The sequence below is a fragment of the Ranitomeya variabilis genome, chromosome 5 (genome assembly GCF_051348905.1).
Source record: "Ranitomeya variabilis isolate aRanVar5 chromosome 5, aRanVar5.hap1, whole genome shotgun sequence".
NCBI lineage: Eukaryota > Metazoa > Chordata > Amphibia > Anura > Dendrobatidae > Ranitomeya > Ranitomeya variabilis.
In genome coordinates, this window is record NC_135236.1 from 416,346,015 (window position 1) to 416,364,354 (window position 18,340).

The following is an 18,340-nucleotide window of genomic DNA, read 5'->3' on the forward strand; positions in this document are numbered from 1 at the left end:
TTCTAGCCTGAGGAGGAAATCTTATGCTGCTAGTATGCTGTGTGCTGGAGGAAAAGAGAAGGATAAAATACAGTTAAAGCTTACTCTCTCTTAAATTCCTTACACCGTGTGGACATTACACCATACACTTTGCTGGAAATGTAATATGCTGTGCAAAGAAAATATGCAGTGTCAAAATTGTTGCTACCCCTCGTTAAATGACAGAAAAACCCACAACAGTCACAGAAATAACTTGAATCGGGCAAAAGTAATAATACATAAAAAATCTATGAAAATGAACAAATGAAAGTCAGACATTGCTTTTCAACCACGCTACCACAGAATAAAAAAACAAAACAAAAGAAAAACTCATGAAATAGGCCTGGATAGAAATGATGGTACCGCTGAAAATAATGTGACAAAAGGGACATGTCAAATCAAGGTGTGTCCACTAACTAGCATCACAGGTGTCTACAATCTTGGAATCAGTGAGTGGTCCTGTATATAGGGCTACAGATACTCACTGTGCTGTTTGGGGACATGGTGTGTATCACAGTCAAGATGGACCAGAGGAAGCATGCAAAAGAATTGTCTCAGGAAATTAGAAATAAAATGATAGACAAACATGTTAAAGGTAAAAGTTATAAGACCATCTCCAAGCAGCTTAATGTTCCTGTGACTACAGTTGCACATATTATTCAGAACTTTAAGATCCATGGGACTGTAGCCAACCTCCCTGCATGTGGCAACAGGAGAAAAATTGATGACAAATCAAAGAGATGGATAACACGAATGGTAACAAAAGAGCCCAGAAAAACTTCTAAACAGATTAAAGGTGAACTTCAAGCTCAAGGAACATCAGTGTCAGATCGCACCATCTGTCGTTGTATAAGCCAAAGTGGACCAAGGAGGACACCATTGAAAAAAATCATAAAAAAGCCAGACTGGAATTTGCCAAACTATATGGTGACAAGCCACAAAGATTCTGGGAGAATGTCCTATGGACAGATGAGACAAAAATTGGAACTTTTTGGCGAGGCACATCAGCTCTATGTTCACAGACAGGAAAATGAAGCATATCAAGAAAAGAATACTGTCTCTGCTGTAAAACATGGAGGAGGCTCTGTAATTGTTGACTTTAGTTAGGGCAGTTTCTCTTGAGTGATGCGACCCAAAACACACAGCTAAAAACACCCAAGAATGGCTAAGAGGATAACATTGGACTATTCTGAAGTGGCCTTCTATGAGCCCTGACCTAAATCCTATTGAGCATCTTTGGAAAGAGCTGAAACATGCCGTCTGGAAAAGGCAAAGTTTAAACACGAGACAACTGGAGCAGTTTGCTCTTGAGGAGTGGGCGAAAATACCTGTCGAGAGGTGCAGAAGTCACATTGACAGTTACAGAAATCGTTTGGTTGCAGTGATTGCCTCAAAAGGTTGTGCAACAAAATGTTAAGTTAAGCGTACCATCATTTCTGTCCAGGCCTATTTCATGAATTTTATTTGTTTTTAAATTCTGTGGAAGCATGGTTGAAAAGCAATGTGTGACTTTCATTTGTTTCATTTTATTTATTATTACTTTTGTCAGATTCAAGTTATTTCTGTGACCATTGTGGGTTTTTCTGTCATTAAACGAGGGATACCAACAATTTTGACCACGTGTTTAGATAGATAGATAGATAGATAGATAGATAGATAGATAGATAGATAGATAGATATGGGATAGACAGATAGATAAATAGATAGATAGAGTGGGTACAGAAAGTATTTAGACCCCTTGAAATTTTTCACTCTTAGTTTCATTGCAGCCATTTGGTAAATTCAAAACAGTTCATTTTTTTCACATTAATGTACACTCTGCACCCCATCTTGACTAAAAAAAACCCAGAAATGTAGACATTTTTGCAAATTTAATAAAAAAGACAAGCGGAAATATCATATATTCATAAGTATTCAGACCCTTTGCTCAGACACTCATATTTAAGTCACATGTTGTCCATTTCCTTGTGAACCTCCTTGAGATGGTTCAACTCTTTCTTTGGAGTCCAGCTGTGTTTAATTAAACTGGTAGGACTTGATTTGGAAAGGCACACACCTGTCTATATAAGACCTCACAGCTCACAGTGCATGTCAGACCAAATGAGAATCATGAGGTCAAAGGAACTGGCTAAGGAGCTCAGAGACAGAATTGTGGCAAGGCACAGATCTGGCCAAGGTTACAACAGAATTTCTGCAGTACTCATGGTTCCTAAGAGCCCAGTGGCCTCCATAATCCTTAAATGGAAGAAGTTTGGGACCACCAGAAGTCTTCCTAGACCTGGCCGTCCAGCCAAAGTCAGCAATCATGGGTGAAGAGCCTTGGTGAGAGAGGTAAAGAAGAACCCCAAGATCACTGTGGCTGAGCTCCAGAGATGCAGTAGGGAGATGGGAGAAAGTTCCACAAAGTCAATTATCACTGCAGCCCTCCACCAGTCAGGCCTTTATGGCAGAGTGGCCCGACGGAAGCCTCTCCTTGGTGCAAGATATATGAAAGCCCGCATAGAGTTTGCTAAAAAACACATGAAGGACTCCCAGACTATGAGAAATAAGATTCTCTGGTCTGATGAGACGAAGATAGTCCTTTTTGGCGATAATTCTAAGCGATATGTGTGAAGAAAACCAGGCACTGCTCATCACCTGTCCAATACAATCCCAACAGTGAAACATGGTGGTGGCAGCATCATGCTATGGGTATGTTTTTCAGCTGCAGGGACAGGACGACTGATTGCCATTGAAGGAAACATGAATGCTGCCAAGTACAGAGACATCCTGGATGAAAACCTCTTCCAGAAGGCTCTGGACCTCAGACTTAGCCGAAGATTCACCTTCCAACAAGACAATGATCCTAAGAACACAGCTAAAATAACAAAGGAGTGGCTTCAGAACAACTCTGTGACCATTCTTGATTGGCCCAGCCAGAGCCCTGACCTAAACCCAATTGAGCATCTCTGGAGAGACCTGAAAATGGCTGTCCACCAACGTTCACCATCCAACCTGACGGAACTGGAGAGGATCTGCAAGGAAGAATGGGCAGAGGATCCTCAAATCAAGGTGTGAAAAATTTCTACTCAATGCTGAGCAAAGGGTCTGAATACTTATGACTATGTGATGTTTCACTTTTTATTTTTTAATAAATTTGCAAAAATTCTACATTTCTGTTTTTTCAGTTAAGATGGGGTGCAGAGTGTACATTAATGAGAAAAAAATGAACTTTTTTGAATTTACCAAATGGCTGCAATGAAACAAAAAGTGAAAAATTTAAAGGAGTCTGAATACTTTCCATACCCACTGTACATCAGACGAGATGTATAGCATGTTTTATCATATAGTTCTCGGACCAATGTTACACCCTGGGACCCTGCAGAACTACATTTTTTTTCAAGTTTATGGGTGCGTGTAAGGCATCAGACTGCACCCGGATGTCATCCAAGTGCAGTCCACTTTACACAAGCTCAGAGAATGGAGACAATGCAGAAATTAAGTTCTCCATCTTCTCCTCTGCTGCGATTCTTTCATGAGAGAGAATCCGATCACAGTAAGGTGACATAGTTTGGCCAGAGTACCATTAGCATAATCATGTATTTATTACACTGGATTCCAAGAGACATAATGTTTGAATTTTTAAGTCAAAATAACCAAGTGAGGGTGAGTGCTGTACATGTGCAACGTGTTGCACCATACAGAGAATTAACCCCTTAATGACAATACGTCTTTTAACTGAACTGACATATAAGAGAATAGCCTCCCCATACAGGTGACAATCCAGCAGCTGTCGGCTGTACACTATAGCTGACAACTTGCTGTATCAGCCACGATCAGTGCTTGCACCGTACATAACTGTTTAACCCCTTAGATGCTGCTATCAATAGTGACTACATCATTATAAACGGTTAACAGACTGTGGGGGCTTCCTCTTTATCCCAATTGGTGCCCTCAGATCATGATTGTGTGGTCCTGATGTTTGCGATGGCAATTCACGACCAAATAGCGGCCTTAGAGTCTGTCGGCTGTTGTAACCTGTTCAGAAGTTACCGACATTTAGGTGGTAAAAATACACATTTTCTGTCATACCACTTTGCATTAATTCCTGTAAAGCACCTGAAGGGTTAATAAACTACCTGACAGCAGTCTTCAATATGTCAGGGGGTGCTGTTTTTAAAATGGTATCACGTTTGGGGGTTTCCCAATATATGAGACCCCTAAAGTCACTTCAAACATAGATAAGTCCCTAAAAAAATAAATGTTGTAAATTTCCTTGAAAAAATGAAAAATTGCTGCTACATTTTTAAACCTCCTAAAATGCTAACAAAATAAAATAACATTTTACAAATGGTGCTGATGTAAAGCCGACATGTGGGAAATGTTGTTTATTAATGGTTTGATGTGATATGACTATCTGGATTAAAGGGATAATCATTCAAATTTAGAAAAGTGCAAATTTTTTAACAAATTTCTCAAATTTTTGATATTTTTTATAAATAAACACAAAACATATTGACCTAAATTTACCATTATCATAAAGTATAATGTGTCGTGAAAAAACAATCTCAAAATCACTGGGATTTGTTGAAGCGTTGCAGAGTTATTACCACATAAAGTGACACTGGTCAGATTTTAAAAATTTGGCTCCGTCACTAAGGGGTTAATATATTGATGTGTGTTTTGATATTATGTAAAATACTGATACTTCACCCTAGAACGCGTACCTGGGGCCTCGCAGGCCTGCTAGGTTACTTGTTTTCTATTATCTGTAAAACTACATTAGTTAGAATTTTGAAACTCAAGGTAATCCTCCGGTATATAGTTGTTAGTAATATCCAGTTGTTCATATATTTTTATGTTATAGGCATCTCGTATAGCAACGCTTCTTTTGTGACTACCCCAGATTCACGTACCTGGGGCCTTTGAGGCCTGCTTTGGTTTACATGTACTCCTCAGTCTTTTTGTCTGTACTGTTGTTGGGGAAGAACTTATGACTCAGTCTTTATGACTATTGGTCGATGGCTGTTGCTGGGAAGAGTGTGGATTCTGCCTGACATGGTAATGTGATCCTGGAAGGGAGTTTCCCCTCACAAAGTAACGTGATTATGATGTCAGTACAGGTCCTTTAGTCCTAAATCCTAGTTGCTGGAGAGACTTTGGAGGAAGAAGTCAGCTTTCTTTGGTCTGTAACAAAGAACCTTTCTGAGCTCCAAAACCAGAGGCTTCTACTGCACTTACAAGAAAGTGATCTGTTGAAGGTAAGAGTAGGGGGGCTGTACTTTACCCTAAGCACACAAACACTAACAAAGTCTTAGCACACACAGTGTATAGTGCACAAGCCTGATTGTAATCTTTATTTTTTACTTTTCATTTTAGTTTACTCACATCTAAGATTACAATGGCACAGTCTACATCAAGGGGATTGACTGTCCAAGAAATTGAGGCGATTATTTTCAATAGTGATGAAGACAGTGACATTTCTTTTTCGGATGAAGAGTATATTCCACCAGCTAATGTATCAACTTCATCGTCCAGCGATTCCTCAGATGATGAAGAAGTAATGGATCCAGCAGAATGTGCAAGTAGAACATCTAAAACAAATGTTTTTTGGAACAGTACTGCTGTGGCTCATGCACGCACCCCATCACATAACATTATTAGAGTTCCTCAAGGAGCTGTCGGAATTTCCCAATTCATGTCCAAAAAAGATGTTTTCAGTAAATTTGTTTCAGATGATATTGCAGATGAGGTGGTTTTGTGTACGAATGTGGAAGGTAAACGTATTGCTTCGGAAAAAAAAAAAACTTGGAAAAATTTAACTAAAGAGGAACTATATGCCTATATTGGCCTTACTCTTCTGGCAGGGTCGACTAAATCATATGATGTGCCAATCAGAGAGTTATTTCTGAACCCATTTGCAGATCCACATTACAAAGCCACTATGTCCGTAGATAGATTTGAGGCTATTCGGAGATGCATTAGTTTTGATGAAAAGAGAACTCGGCCTGTGAGGTTGGCAACCGATAAATTAGCGCCTATTAGCTATATATGGAATCTTTTTATCAAGAACTGTTACAAACTTTACAATTCTAGCGAATATGTGACAGTGGACGAACAACTTCTTGCCTTTAGGGGACGTTGCAAATTTATCCAATATATGCCCAGTAAGCCAGCTAAATACGGCATAAAAATTTTCTGGATGTGCGATTCAGCAACTTATTATGGGATGAATGGCATGATTTACTGTGGAAAAGAAGCTGACGCTCCAGTCCAGAAAGATCTATGTTCCAACATAGTGAAAACACTAGCTTTACCAATTTTCCATTCTGGAAAAAATATCACTATGGATAATTATTTTACTAATTTAGAACTGGCCAATTTTTTGCTTCAGAAACAACTAACACTTGTTGGTACAATGAGACCAAACCGCCGCAAAATTCCACCAATAATGAAGCACAATGCACAGCGACCAATCTACGAGAGTGTATTCGGTTTCTGCAATGAGGCAACAATGGTGTCCTATAAAGCCAAGAAAGAAAAATCTGTGATATTACTGAGCACAATGCATCACGATGAAAGTATTGACACCAATGACAGGAAACAAAAACCTGAAATTATACTTCATTATAATAAGACAAAAGGAGGTGTCGACAAGATGGACGAAATGATTACTGAATATTCGTGTAAAAGGCAGACTAAACGTTGGCCTGTTGCCCTTTTTTCCAATATCCTTGATGTGTCATCCCTCAATAGCTATATTGTTTATTGTCAAACTAATCCAGAATTCCATGCCAACAGGAAGGACAATAGACGTATATTTTTGACAGAACTTTGTTATGAACTTTTGATGCCTACTATGCTAGAGAGAAGCAGCACAAAATTCTTATCAAGGCAAATTACAGAGGCAATGATCCGATGTGGAATATGCTTTCAGGAACAGCCAGAGCAAAGAGAAAAAAAAAGAAAGCGCTGCTATATTTGTCCAGCAAAGAAAGAAAGAAAATCAGAGCGTTTCTGTTCTACTTGCGGACAAAATGTATGCAGGGAACATTCTGAAGAAAAAATAATATGCAAAAATTGTCGGGGGAATATGTAAAGTGGAAAATAAATATTCCTGCACCAAGTTTGCTACAGACTTTATGTAAAAACTTTTTATAAGAAAAAATGTATCCATCATAAAAAATTGTACTGAGTGAATATATTGGGTGTGCCCGTTTAGTTACATTTTTGTTGTTTTATGTACATAATTTTTTTTGGGAATTATACACATCTTAGGCTATGTTCCAAGTAGCGCTGGGGTTCACCAGAATGGGATCCATAATGGATCTGACCTCCTGATAACTCCAGCTAAGGCTGATGGAATGCCGAGATTCCACCAGCCTTAGCTGAGGTCACCAGGAGGTCAGATCCATTACGGACCCCAGCGCTAGTGGGAATGCATCCTTACTTTGCAAATTTAAAATAAACTTTGAAAAGTATTTTTATTTGAGTTATTCCATGTTATTTGCACACAGGCCTAAAAGGCCCCAGGTACGTGAATATGGGGTAGTCACAAAAAAAGCGTTGCTATACGAAATGCCTATAACATAAAAATATACGAACAACTGGAAATTACTAACAACTATATAGCTGAGGAATACCTAGAGTTTCAAAATTGTAACTAAAGTAGTTTTACAGAAAATAATAAAAAAGTAACCTGACAGGCCTGCGAGGCCCCAGGTACGCGTTCTACCAGCCTTAGCCGGGGTCACCAGGAGGCCAGATCCATTACAAAATCCCGTCCAGGCGGACCCCAGAGCTAGTGGGAATGCATGCTTACTTTCAAATAACTTTGAAAAAAAAATGTTTTTGAGTTATTCCATGTTATTTGAAAACAGGCCTCAAAGGCCCCAGGTACGTAATAGTGTAGATTTCTATGGTCACGCATTCTAGGGTTAAACGTTTTATCTCAATCTGTCATAACACTCATGCTTTTTGTTACAGGCAGAATTTTTCTATGAGTTCCTGTCACTTCGCTCTTTGGATAAAGCAATTATGTCAGATCCCACAGTAAATATACCATTACTGGGCACTGTTCCACACAAGGCTTCAGGTTAGTATGATGCTGTATTTTGTCTTCTCTTTCTCCAGAAATGTATTTTAAAGTAACATAATGCTAACTCTTCCACATTGCAATATGTACGGTATTTTTTAGTAGTAGTGATGAGTGGATCGTTTGGGATTCAAATCCACCTTCTTTACTGAGTTTACTTTGCAACAAATTAAATGTTCCATATTATGCTCTAGGATCTCTCCGGACTACAGAGTATAATAAATGTAAAAAAGTAAAAAATAATAATACCTTACTGCTCATCCCTCAGGTGGCCCTGCTGCTCGCTGCCAGCCGTCCTGTCTTCTTTTTTCAGCTGTCGCATGCCGCATCTCTGTCCTCTTAGCTATAGGCTAGGGCTTCCTGGTCACTGCATTTCGTAAGGTAAAGGCATATGTTGTAAATTCAGGACATTGCAACCTTACAATCCACAGTAACCTCCAAATCCTGGCCTATAGTGAAAAGACTGGAAAGAAGAGAAAGAAAAAGACCAGATTGTGATCAGCAGCCATACCATTGGGGCAGAGAGGGCATTTGTGGCCCTAAATGGTTCATTAAAATAGCAGGTGTGCATTTTTGTATTTTCTTGATGCGAGTCATGAATCAAATTGCAAAGTGTTCGAGTTCACATGGAACTGCAAATTCCAGGAAATTCGACTTGAATTTGATCCTCCTTGGATCAATCTATTCATCTCTATCATCTCTACTCACTACAGTGCTGAACCAATACTGGTTAAGCTGCTGCCTTGACATGCACTCTTTCACATGTTAAATGCAGCAATGAGAAAGTTAACCTGATGTTTAACTATAGACTTATATGTAGGCGGGAGGCAGAACTGGGACAAAGTATTTTGGTCCCCTAGGCAGATGAAGCCAATGGCGATTCTCTCCCCCCACCCTAAGGCAAAGTAATGGCTCAGAGACTAATGTAACAGGACCCCTAACACACATCTCCCTTCAACGCCGAGGCAAATGAATGGCTGAGACTAATGTAACAGGACACCTAACACACATCTCCCTTCAACGCCGATGGGTTAGTTAGCAAGCTCTGATGACCACTGATGGCCAAAATTATGGATACACTTCAAATTTTTGTCATTTTTTAAAGTTTTTAGCATGCAGTCATACAAAGTGTTTACAACAATAATGCCACAAGTAGTCTAGGGTAGATTAGAACACTTCTACATAGAAAAAAGGTTACCATAATGCAAAATATCTCATTACTTCTAAAAGAACAGTGGAATGGCCGAATCAAAATATCACCTCCTAATATGTTGATTTCATGCTATCCCTATGTGTTCTTTCTTTCTTTACTAGCGTGTAGGGTATCCTTTAGCATCGATAACAGCTTTGCATCTCCTTGGCATTGATTCAACAAGACTTCTCATGTTCTCTGTGGTTATAACATGGTACCAGGAACTGATAACAGCTGCAATCAGTAAACTCTGGGACACAGTCTTCCTTTGGCCATCTCTAAGCATAACGCACTCAGTCACTACCAAAAATTGATATTCTCGTTTCATCGCTCTAGATTACTTTTTTCCAATCTACAGTTGTCCAGCTAAGATGCTATTTGGTCCAGGAAATTCTCTTACTTCTCTATTTAAGATTTAGGAATGGCTTTTTTCTTGGTGTTCGTGCTTTCAGACTGGCATCAAGTAATCGGCGACGTACTGCTCTATCCGACACCGAAACTCCTCCATCGTGCAAGAACTGGTTGAGTTCCTTGCCTGATGCTCTTCTGTTTTGCAAGGATAACCTAGCAATTCTTCTATCTGTTTTTGGAGTTGTTGCCTTTTTCCTTCCTCTTCCACTCTTAGTTTTGATGCTGCAACGATCAGCAAATGTGAACACACATTTTGCACTCCAGAAGCAGTGACTCCACCACCCATCTTCCTAGCAATTTCTCTGAAACTATATCCCTCAAAACGATAACAGTAACTCTCTTTTCTCGCTTTTCTCGAGACCAATCAGACCTCTTTGTGGCTGGCTTGATTAAAATCTAAAAAAAATAATCATTCAGGAGTTTGTGAGCTCAAAATAGACATTTATAATTACCGGTATTCACTTAAAAAATGTAATTTAAATATTAAAATACATGAAATAAAAATTCTCAATAGTTTGTAAAGAAATTAAAGCCTGTAGGACCTATACTGAAAGGATCAAGTGGCGACTGTAGCTTTAAAACACTATTTTTAATCTAATGCGGACATAAGAAGGAGAAATTCAGGAAATCGTTTGTACCTACTGCACTGCTATGGGGATGCATAATAATGTCCTAAGGGTGGTAGACAACAATGACTGATTGCTGGTGTACTAATGTCAATTAACAGTGACTTATATACCTGAACCACCCACATTTATTTGTTATGTAATGTTGGTATACTTGTGCAAGATATGTGTCCAAATATTTTATGTACTGCTGTTTGTATTGCTGCTGTAATACTGTAATTTACCCCGGGATCAATGAAGTGTATCGTATCGTATCATATAAAGAAAAGTTAACATAACTAAAAATGTATGTATTTTACTCACAGTGAACAAAGTCCAGTATTTCTTGTCAAAATTATAAAAACTGCTGACAAAATATCAAAAACAAGTCTCCCGATATCTTTAGTAACAGATTGCTTGCCTTGGCTATAAATATAATTACGTAATCAAGAAGTAAGATCGCCGAAAGTCCAAGAAGCCTAGAAAATTATTAAAAACTTCAAGTGTATCCACAATTTTGGCCACTTGTGTATATATGACCACACTGTCTACCATTATCAGCTATAACCGTCACACCATCTGCCCTTATGAACCTTGGCCTATAACATGGCTATTTCTAATATTCCATTACACTTTCTTTATCTCCACATTTTACCCCCACCATGCTAACCCCTTTCCATATTGTGCCTCCATTTCACACTGTCGCCTCTCCATATCGATTCTGTGCCCCTTTTCACACTATGCGGTCATACTGCCCACCATGCTGCCCTCTTCAGACTGTAACCACTCCTCACACCGTTCCCCTACACGGTATGATGGTCACCATAGCTGCCCATATGGTATGATATCCACAAAAAAAACCATATTTTTGTATGCTCACCACCAGAGCCCCCAAATATAGTATAATATTCACCACAGACCCCCATAAATAGTATGTTCAAAACAGCCCCTATTTATACTATGATAATTCCCACAGCATCCCATGCAGTATTATGGCCCACAAACAACACCCCAAACAGTATGATATTAACCAGAGCCCCTTATCCAGTATAGTGACCACAGACCGCAGTATAATGACCTTCACAGCCCCATATACATTGTGGTGACCACAGCTCCTGATATACTTTGCTGTCCCCCTTTCACAGTCCCTCATTTCATGGCCCACCGCACTGCCTCTCATTTCATGCCCCCCTCACAGTCCCTCAGTTTATTCCCCCATCTGCACAGTCCCATATTTTTATCCCCCATCTGCACAGCTCCTCTGTTTAATCCCCCTATCTGCACAGCCCCACTGTTTATTCCCCCAAATCTGCACAGCCCCACAGTTTATTCCTCCCATCTGCGCACACCATTTGTTTATTCCCCCGCATCTGCACAGCCCAACAGTTTATTTACCCATCTGCGCAGACAATTAGTTTATTCCCCGCATCTGCACAGCCCCACAGTTTATTTACCCATCTGCACAGCCCATCAGTTTATTCCCATCTGCACAGCCCATCAGTTCCCCCCTCTGCACAGCCCTTCAGTTTATTTTCCTCCATCTGCACAACCCGTCAGTTTATTCCACTTTCTCTCACTGCTCATCAGTTTATTCTCTCCATCTGTGCAGCCCCTCAGTTTATTCTCCCCACATCTGCACAGCCTATCAGTTTATTCCCATCTGCAGAGCCAGTCAGTTTGTTCCCCCTACTCTGCACAGCCCCACATTTTATTCACCTCAGCTGTATAGCCCCTCATTTTATTCCCCCTCCTCTGCACAGCATATTTTATCCCCCCTTTGCAAAGCCCATCAGTTCATTCCCCCATCATCACAGCCCCTCTGTTTATTCCCCCATCAGCACAGCCCCACTGTTTATCCCCCCCAATTAGCACAGTTCCTCAGTTTATCCCCCCATTAGCAGAGCCCTCAGTGTATTCCCCTCATTAGCACTGCCCCTCGCCTCATTTTATGCCTCCCATCTGCACAGCCTCTCCCCTCATGCCCCCCTGCACAGTCAGGAATATAATAATTGAAAAAGAAAAAAGCTCATACTCACATAATCCCGGCTCCCGACCACCGTCTCCTTTTCTGTGAAGTGCAGCGGTGGATGTTAGATGGTGCAATGACGTCACTGCACCGCGCCATCCAACGTCCCCTTCGTGCACCTTCCAGGCTGGAAGTGATCTGCGTCTTGCTGGAGGTCCCAGCGGAGCAGGGGAGATAACAGTTCCTCTGACGGCTGTGCAGCTCACAGTAATTATATTGACATCACTCATCTCCGTGACTGTGTCCCCCTCGGGTAGGGAGAAGGTAGCGCCCTAGGCAAGTGCCTACCCCTCGCCCCATCCCTGCTGTCAGGAATTAAAGCAAACTTGTCCTCACTAAGTTGCAGTTTGTCATCAGTTTAAAAGTGTATATGTCACATATAGCCTTACACAGAGCAAATAGTGAAATAATTTGATCTAAAGCAACATAGATAGAAAGTAAATACATGAGGTATCCTTGATACGCCACCATCATATTGTAAAAAGATGACTCTGAGGTGCATTGACAATACAATTTAGTATTTGTGATGAACAACACCAGGTGCAATAACTTCATACCTTGAATACCTTTAGGCTATGTTCACATGTAGTGATGAGCGAATATACTCATTACTCGAGATTTCCCGAGCACGCTCGGGTGTCCTCCGAGTATTTGTTAGTGCTCGTAAATTTAGTTTTTATTGCCGCAGCTGAATGATTTACATCTGTTAACCAGCATAAGTACATGTGGGGGTTGCCTGGTTGCTAGGGAATCCCCACATGTAATCAAGCTGGCTAACAGATGTAAATCATTCAGCTGCGGCAAGAAAAACTAAATCTCCGAGCACTAAAAAATACTTGGAGGACACCCGAGCGAGCTCGGGAAATGTCGAGTAATGAGTATATTCGCTCATCACTATTCACATGCAGTAGTCATGCTGTGCCACTGCGGTCTTTTCACTGTTTCCCTGCACAGCCACTAATCTTGAAGGGAAGCAGCTGCCATTATGATCAGCTTTTTGGTCCTGAGGTTAGAAAAGCTGTTTTCCTGTAAGATTAATTGATTGTGTAAGGAAATAGTGGAAAGATTGCAGCGGCACAGTACTGCTGTGGTTAAAAGCCACAGCATAACCGCTGCATATGAAGACAAACTTAAGGTACGGTGTCTTTCAGACGCTAGCATGGCTCGCTTAGTTTTTGAAGCAGAAGACGCTTCTGTATGGGCACACAGGTATTGGGATTTGTCACTCTGTGTGGGGTGGTACACGAGTAGGGTTCCACTCCATAATAGTAATATTATGAAGAAACTTGGCACTCAAAAGGTATACAAGTGAAGTGAAGAGTAAGTTTTTGTAAGCAATCAATATAAAAATTCAATTCAAATAAAGTTGATGTTTCAGGCAAACATTTGGACCTTCATCAGAACAATGCGGATTGCTGAGGAAAAGCAGGGTAATGAAATGCAGGCAGCGCTGTGGAGCATGCGACTGACATCGCTGGTGGCGTGTCATCAACGCTGCCTGCATTTCATGTTGGACTGATGTGTCAACTTTGTTTGAATTGGATTTATATTGGATTGCTTGAATAAACTTACTCTTCACTTAATCTGCATTTAAGGGCTGAGTTTCTTCATATTATATATGGGTACACAGGTCATAGGAAGCTGAACAAAATGAGTCATTGATATATTCTATCCATACCTTATTCCAGAGAAATCCATGCTTTGTTACATGAAAATAAGCTGTTCAGGACTATGGGCCGCGCAATGATCTGCATGAGAATCTGCCTCCATGTGATAAGCCAAATAAAAGGGGGAGTTACCAGTGTGAGACAAGTAACTAACGCGGACCAGTTGAATAGAACTTTAGTTTACACACATTTGCTGTATCTGTAAAAATCGAATGTCACAAGGATGCCCTTTGTGGGATCTGATTTTTTTTAAATACTTATGGACTTGAATGACCGAGTCTCAACCTAGACTCAGAAGAAACAAGTGCATGCTGTAATTTTAAAACATGGACTGAATGTACATGTGAAAAAGCTGTCATCTGAGCCCTTTTGAGTTACATTGGTTAGTGTGCTGTCCAAGTTAAATTTTTATGTGTTTTTAATTTTTTTCATATTTTGTAAACCTTTTTTCGTCTATTTGTTACTTCCATTAAGGGGTTAAAATCTGCAATAATCCTATCGCTTGTGCTGTACACAGCAATACTGTATTGCTGTGTGTCAGGCATGGGGGGTACCTCAGGCCCATGGGCCGTTTATGGCCCACAATGATCTTTTCTCCTGCCCCCGGGGAGATTTCAGGGGACTGCATTGCACTGGCCGACATCTGCTTTTTCACGGCTGCCAGCAATTTAATTTCTACTTGCTCTCTGAATACTGCAGAGCGTGCAATGAAAAATTACTTTCTGATGCTGACTAACGCACTCCCATCCCACAGAAGAAGACAGCAGCATCAGCCCCAGTATCTCCTGTGATGTCTACACTGCAGCCCCATATCTCCTGTAATGTTTATTCCACAGCCCTATGTCTCTTGTGATGTCTATGCTACATCCCCATATCTCCTGTGATGTATATATTATATCCCCCATGTCTTATATGATGTATATACTTTAGCCCGAGTATATCCTAAGTGATGTATATACTCAAGCCCCGGTGTCTCTTATGCCATTTATATACAGCACTCTCTGTGTCTCCTATGTGATATGTGCAGCAGTCTCGATGTCTCCTATGTGATGTAGATACAGCAGTCTTTGTGTCTCCTATGTGATGTATATACTGCAGTCTCTGTGTTTCCTATATAATGTATACAACAGTCTCTGGGTCTCCTATGTGATGTATATACAGCTGTATCAGTGTCTCCTATGTTATGTATACTGCAAATCTCCCACTGCTTGAGTTATATAAATGTTACATGAGCAGTGATGAATATCTCACCGTGATGAGACCTACAGTGTAATATACATCAGTGTTCAGTAGAACTTACTACTGTGAGTTCTTTACAAAACTTATCATTGCAAAGAGTTGCCTGTGCTCCAGACTGACTGGCGCAAACCTGGAAAAGCAGTTATGAATATCATCATCATCCATACCCCTGAAATCACACGTCTCACCAAAGAGAAGCAGTTCCAACCATCACATTAGGGGTGAGATAATTAAATGTTTGACCAAATATAGAGGAGTAATTTTCAAGTTGATAATTTTGTATGGCCCCCAAAGGATGGTATAAATATCCAATGGCACAAAAAAGGTTCCCCACCCCTGCTGTATATAGTAAAAATCACAGTCTCCTTTGCAGCCCTCCAGTTTTCAATGGAGCTTTGTTGAGGCAGGCACGGAGGTCTTCAGCAGACTTCTTGGCATGATCGCAGGACAGACAATGAGTGAATAGACTGATGAGCCCCATGCTGGTGTGCTGTTAATGCCATTGTCCTAGTTTGACAGCGGCATTTAACAGCTTAACAGTCGTGTGAAGACCTCGGCTCCACCCGCTGCTGTTAGAGGCAGATCCTGGCTGTGATACACAGCCATCATCTGCCAGGTATGAGCAGTATGCATGATTAAACATACATGCCTTTTAGGGCTCCTTCTCACTTGCGATCAACTCGGATGAGTCTTGCATGGTTAAAACCCGGCTCTGCACCCGGCACTCAGATCGGAATACATATAGGAATACATGCAGCCGCACACTCCGCTCCTCTGTGCCGGCAGCAGCGCCGGGGTATTGCCGTGCGTGACTCATCCAAGTCTCGCACAAGTGAGAAGGAGCCCTTAGGGTGAGCCTCTTAATGAATTCAGCACCTCGTATACACTATCAAGACTGGCATAGCGCGAGCGTTTGCTACTCCAGTCTTGATGATGCGACTCCTATATTTCAGGAGATAGTTTAATAGTTTTATAATAAAGTATGGTGTACTTAATATTCAGAAGTGCCTTAAATGTTGGATGGCCACAACTGTAGCACATAAAAGGAGGTAGATTCACTAACTGAAATACACCAGAATTCTGTCAAAAATTGAGCTAGATTTCTGGTGTACATACCATGTGGCATATTATGGGTTTTACACAATTTTTATTGCCTTACAAGACACTTTTATAACGTGTCTAGAAAAGTTGTTGTGGCTAAGTGCGCTTGTAAAAAAGGCATGCTCCAGGTTTTTGGGTTTTTTTTACCTTAAAACTACAGTCTAAACAATGCACTAGTTTTATTTACCACGAGTCACTGAGAAAAAATTGGTGTTCTTTAAGTCTCTTTAGTGTAAGTTTATCCAGTTTTACACAGGATTAAATCATCAAATTTTACTCAATCATCGTTCCATATAACCAGCTCCACTGAAGTAAGAAGGCAGAGAAGTTCTATAGAAACTGAAACATTTTTCACATGCCCCCAATAGTTTTGAGGTTGTTAATTACTGTCTTAAAGCACCATTCCACCAGTTTTCTTTTCACTTTACAACTAGAGTGGTGTCACTAATGTAAGTCCCTTGCCGATAGTATTATACTCACCAGTCATCCTCTTCATCTGCTCATTATGCTGCTCAGATCGGTCTTCTGCTAGCTGTGACCTGCCCTGTCACTCCATGGTGAACTGGAGGTCACTTTTCAATATAAGTCTATAAGAGCAAGAATGAGACTCTCATAGACTTACACTGGGAGCTTGTAAGCATTAGCTCTGACTTCTGATCAGTCAGAAGCTGCTGTCACAAGATGGTGCCACAGTACTGGAGCAGTGCCTGGAAGACAGCGGCTGTTAAATGAATTACTAAGGTCAGGGAACTTATATAAGTGGCATCACGATAGCCCTAAAATTAAAAAAAAATCACTGAAGTGGTGGGTGCTTTAAAGGGAATCTGTCAGTAAGATCAACCCCCAAACCGCATATAGGGACATGCAGGTCTTTGAAAGATAAAACCATTGACATCTTTTATGTCGTCTATCTGTTATTGCTTTCCTGAGAAATCAGCATGCATTTTAGTTAATTGCAAAAGAGAAGGTAATGGCTCTGGGTGTGCTGCATTCTAGAGAAATTGGTGTTTTAATAAACATGCAAATGAGGCATTAAGTGCTGTGGATGTGACAGAGCACTTCCCGAGCCACTGCCCCTCGAGGTTGTTTCTGTGCTCAGCACCAGCCTCTGTAGCTTGATTGATGGCTCACTATCTGTGTGATTTGAAATGCCAGATAAGGAAATCAGGCAGTGAGCGATTAAGCAAGCTAAAGAGGCTGGTTCTACGTGGGAGGCAAAGCTCGGGAAGTTCTCTCACATTCAGCGCACTTAAAGCTTCATTTGCATATGGTTTAAAGCTCTAATTTCTCTAAAATGCAGCAACAGATAGACAATATAAAGGTGCTATGGATTTATATTTCAAAGACCTGCATGCCCATGTATGTGATTTGGAGTGGTTGATGTTATTGACAGATTCCCTTTAATAACAGATAGTCAATGTCACATACTCTAGTTGCATTATTGTTTTGTTATTGCTGCCTATTTGTATGACCTAGTATTTTCCATATTTGCTGTAAATGAAACATAACTAGTTGCTAGAAGATCTGTTACATTGTGTGGATAGCATTTAGCTATGTTATTTACAAATACTATTTGTTTATAGTAGATTCATTGTACCAATAAATAGGACATGCAATTAGCATTTGGGTCTGAAGATGGCAGTATGGCAATTATGTGCAATGTTCTCACAATCCACAGTATACAGTGCCATGGTTTTAAGCTGATGCGGGGCTCAATACTCTGTAATCAGAAAATAGCAGAGGTGATATTTATATCTGAACAAACAGGATGAGGTTTCAACCATTCTGTATTTTAATGAGACAAGAAGAAAAGCAAGGGGAGCTATAGGAAATTCAGCACAAGAATAGAGGAAATTCTTGCAATTGTGTTAAGTGTGATTAATTGCCACGTTTTGGACACCAACAGTATATGATGTAATATATTTTCAGTTTTAAGCCGAGTTCAGAAGATTTTATGCTAAGGCTACTTTCAAACATCAGGTTTTTGCCATCAGTCACAATCCGGCA

General features: G+C 40.5%; 1 protein-coding gene across 1 annotated transcript in view; it reads left to right on the top strand.

Annotated features, from left to right (window-relative positions):
* Positions 1 to 18,340, top strand: part of WIF1 (Wnt inhibitory factor 1) — a 230,938-nt gene that overhangs the window by 128,339 nt on the left and 84,259 nt on the right. Inside the window, exon 3 of the mRNA XM_077265198.1 lies at positions 7,984 to 8,092. Coding sequence (XP_077121313.1) covers positions 7,984 to 8,092 — 109 coding nt within the window. The remainder of the gene's footprint in view (positions 1 to 7,983; positions 8,093 to 18,340) is intronic.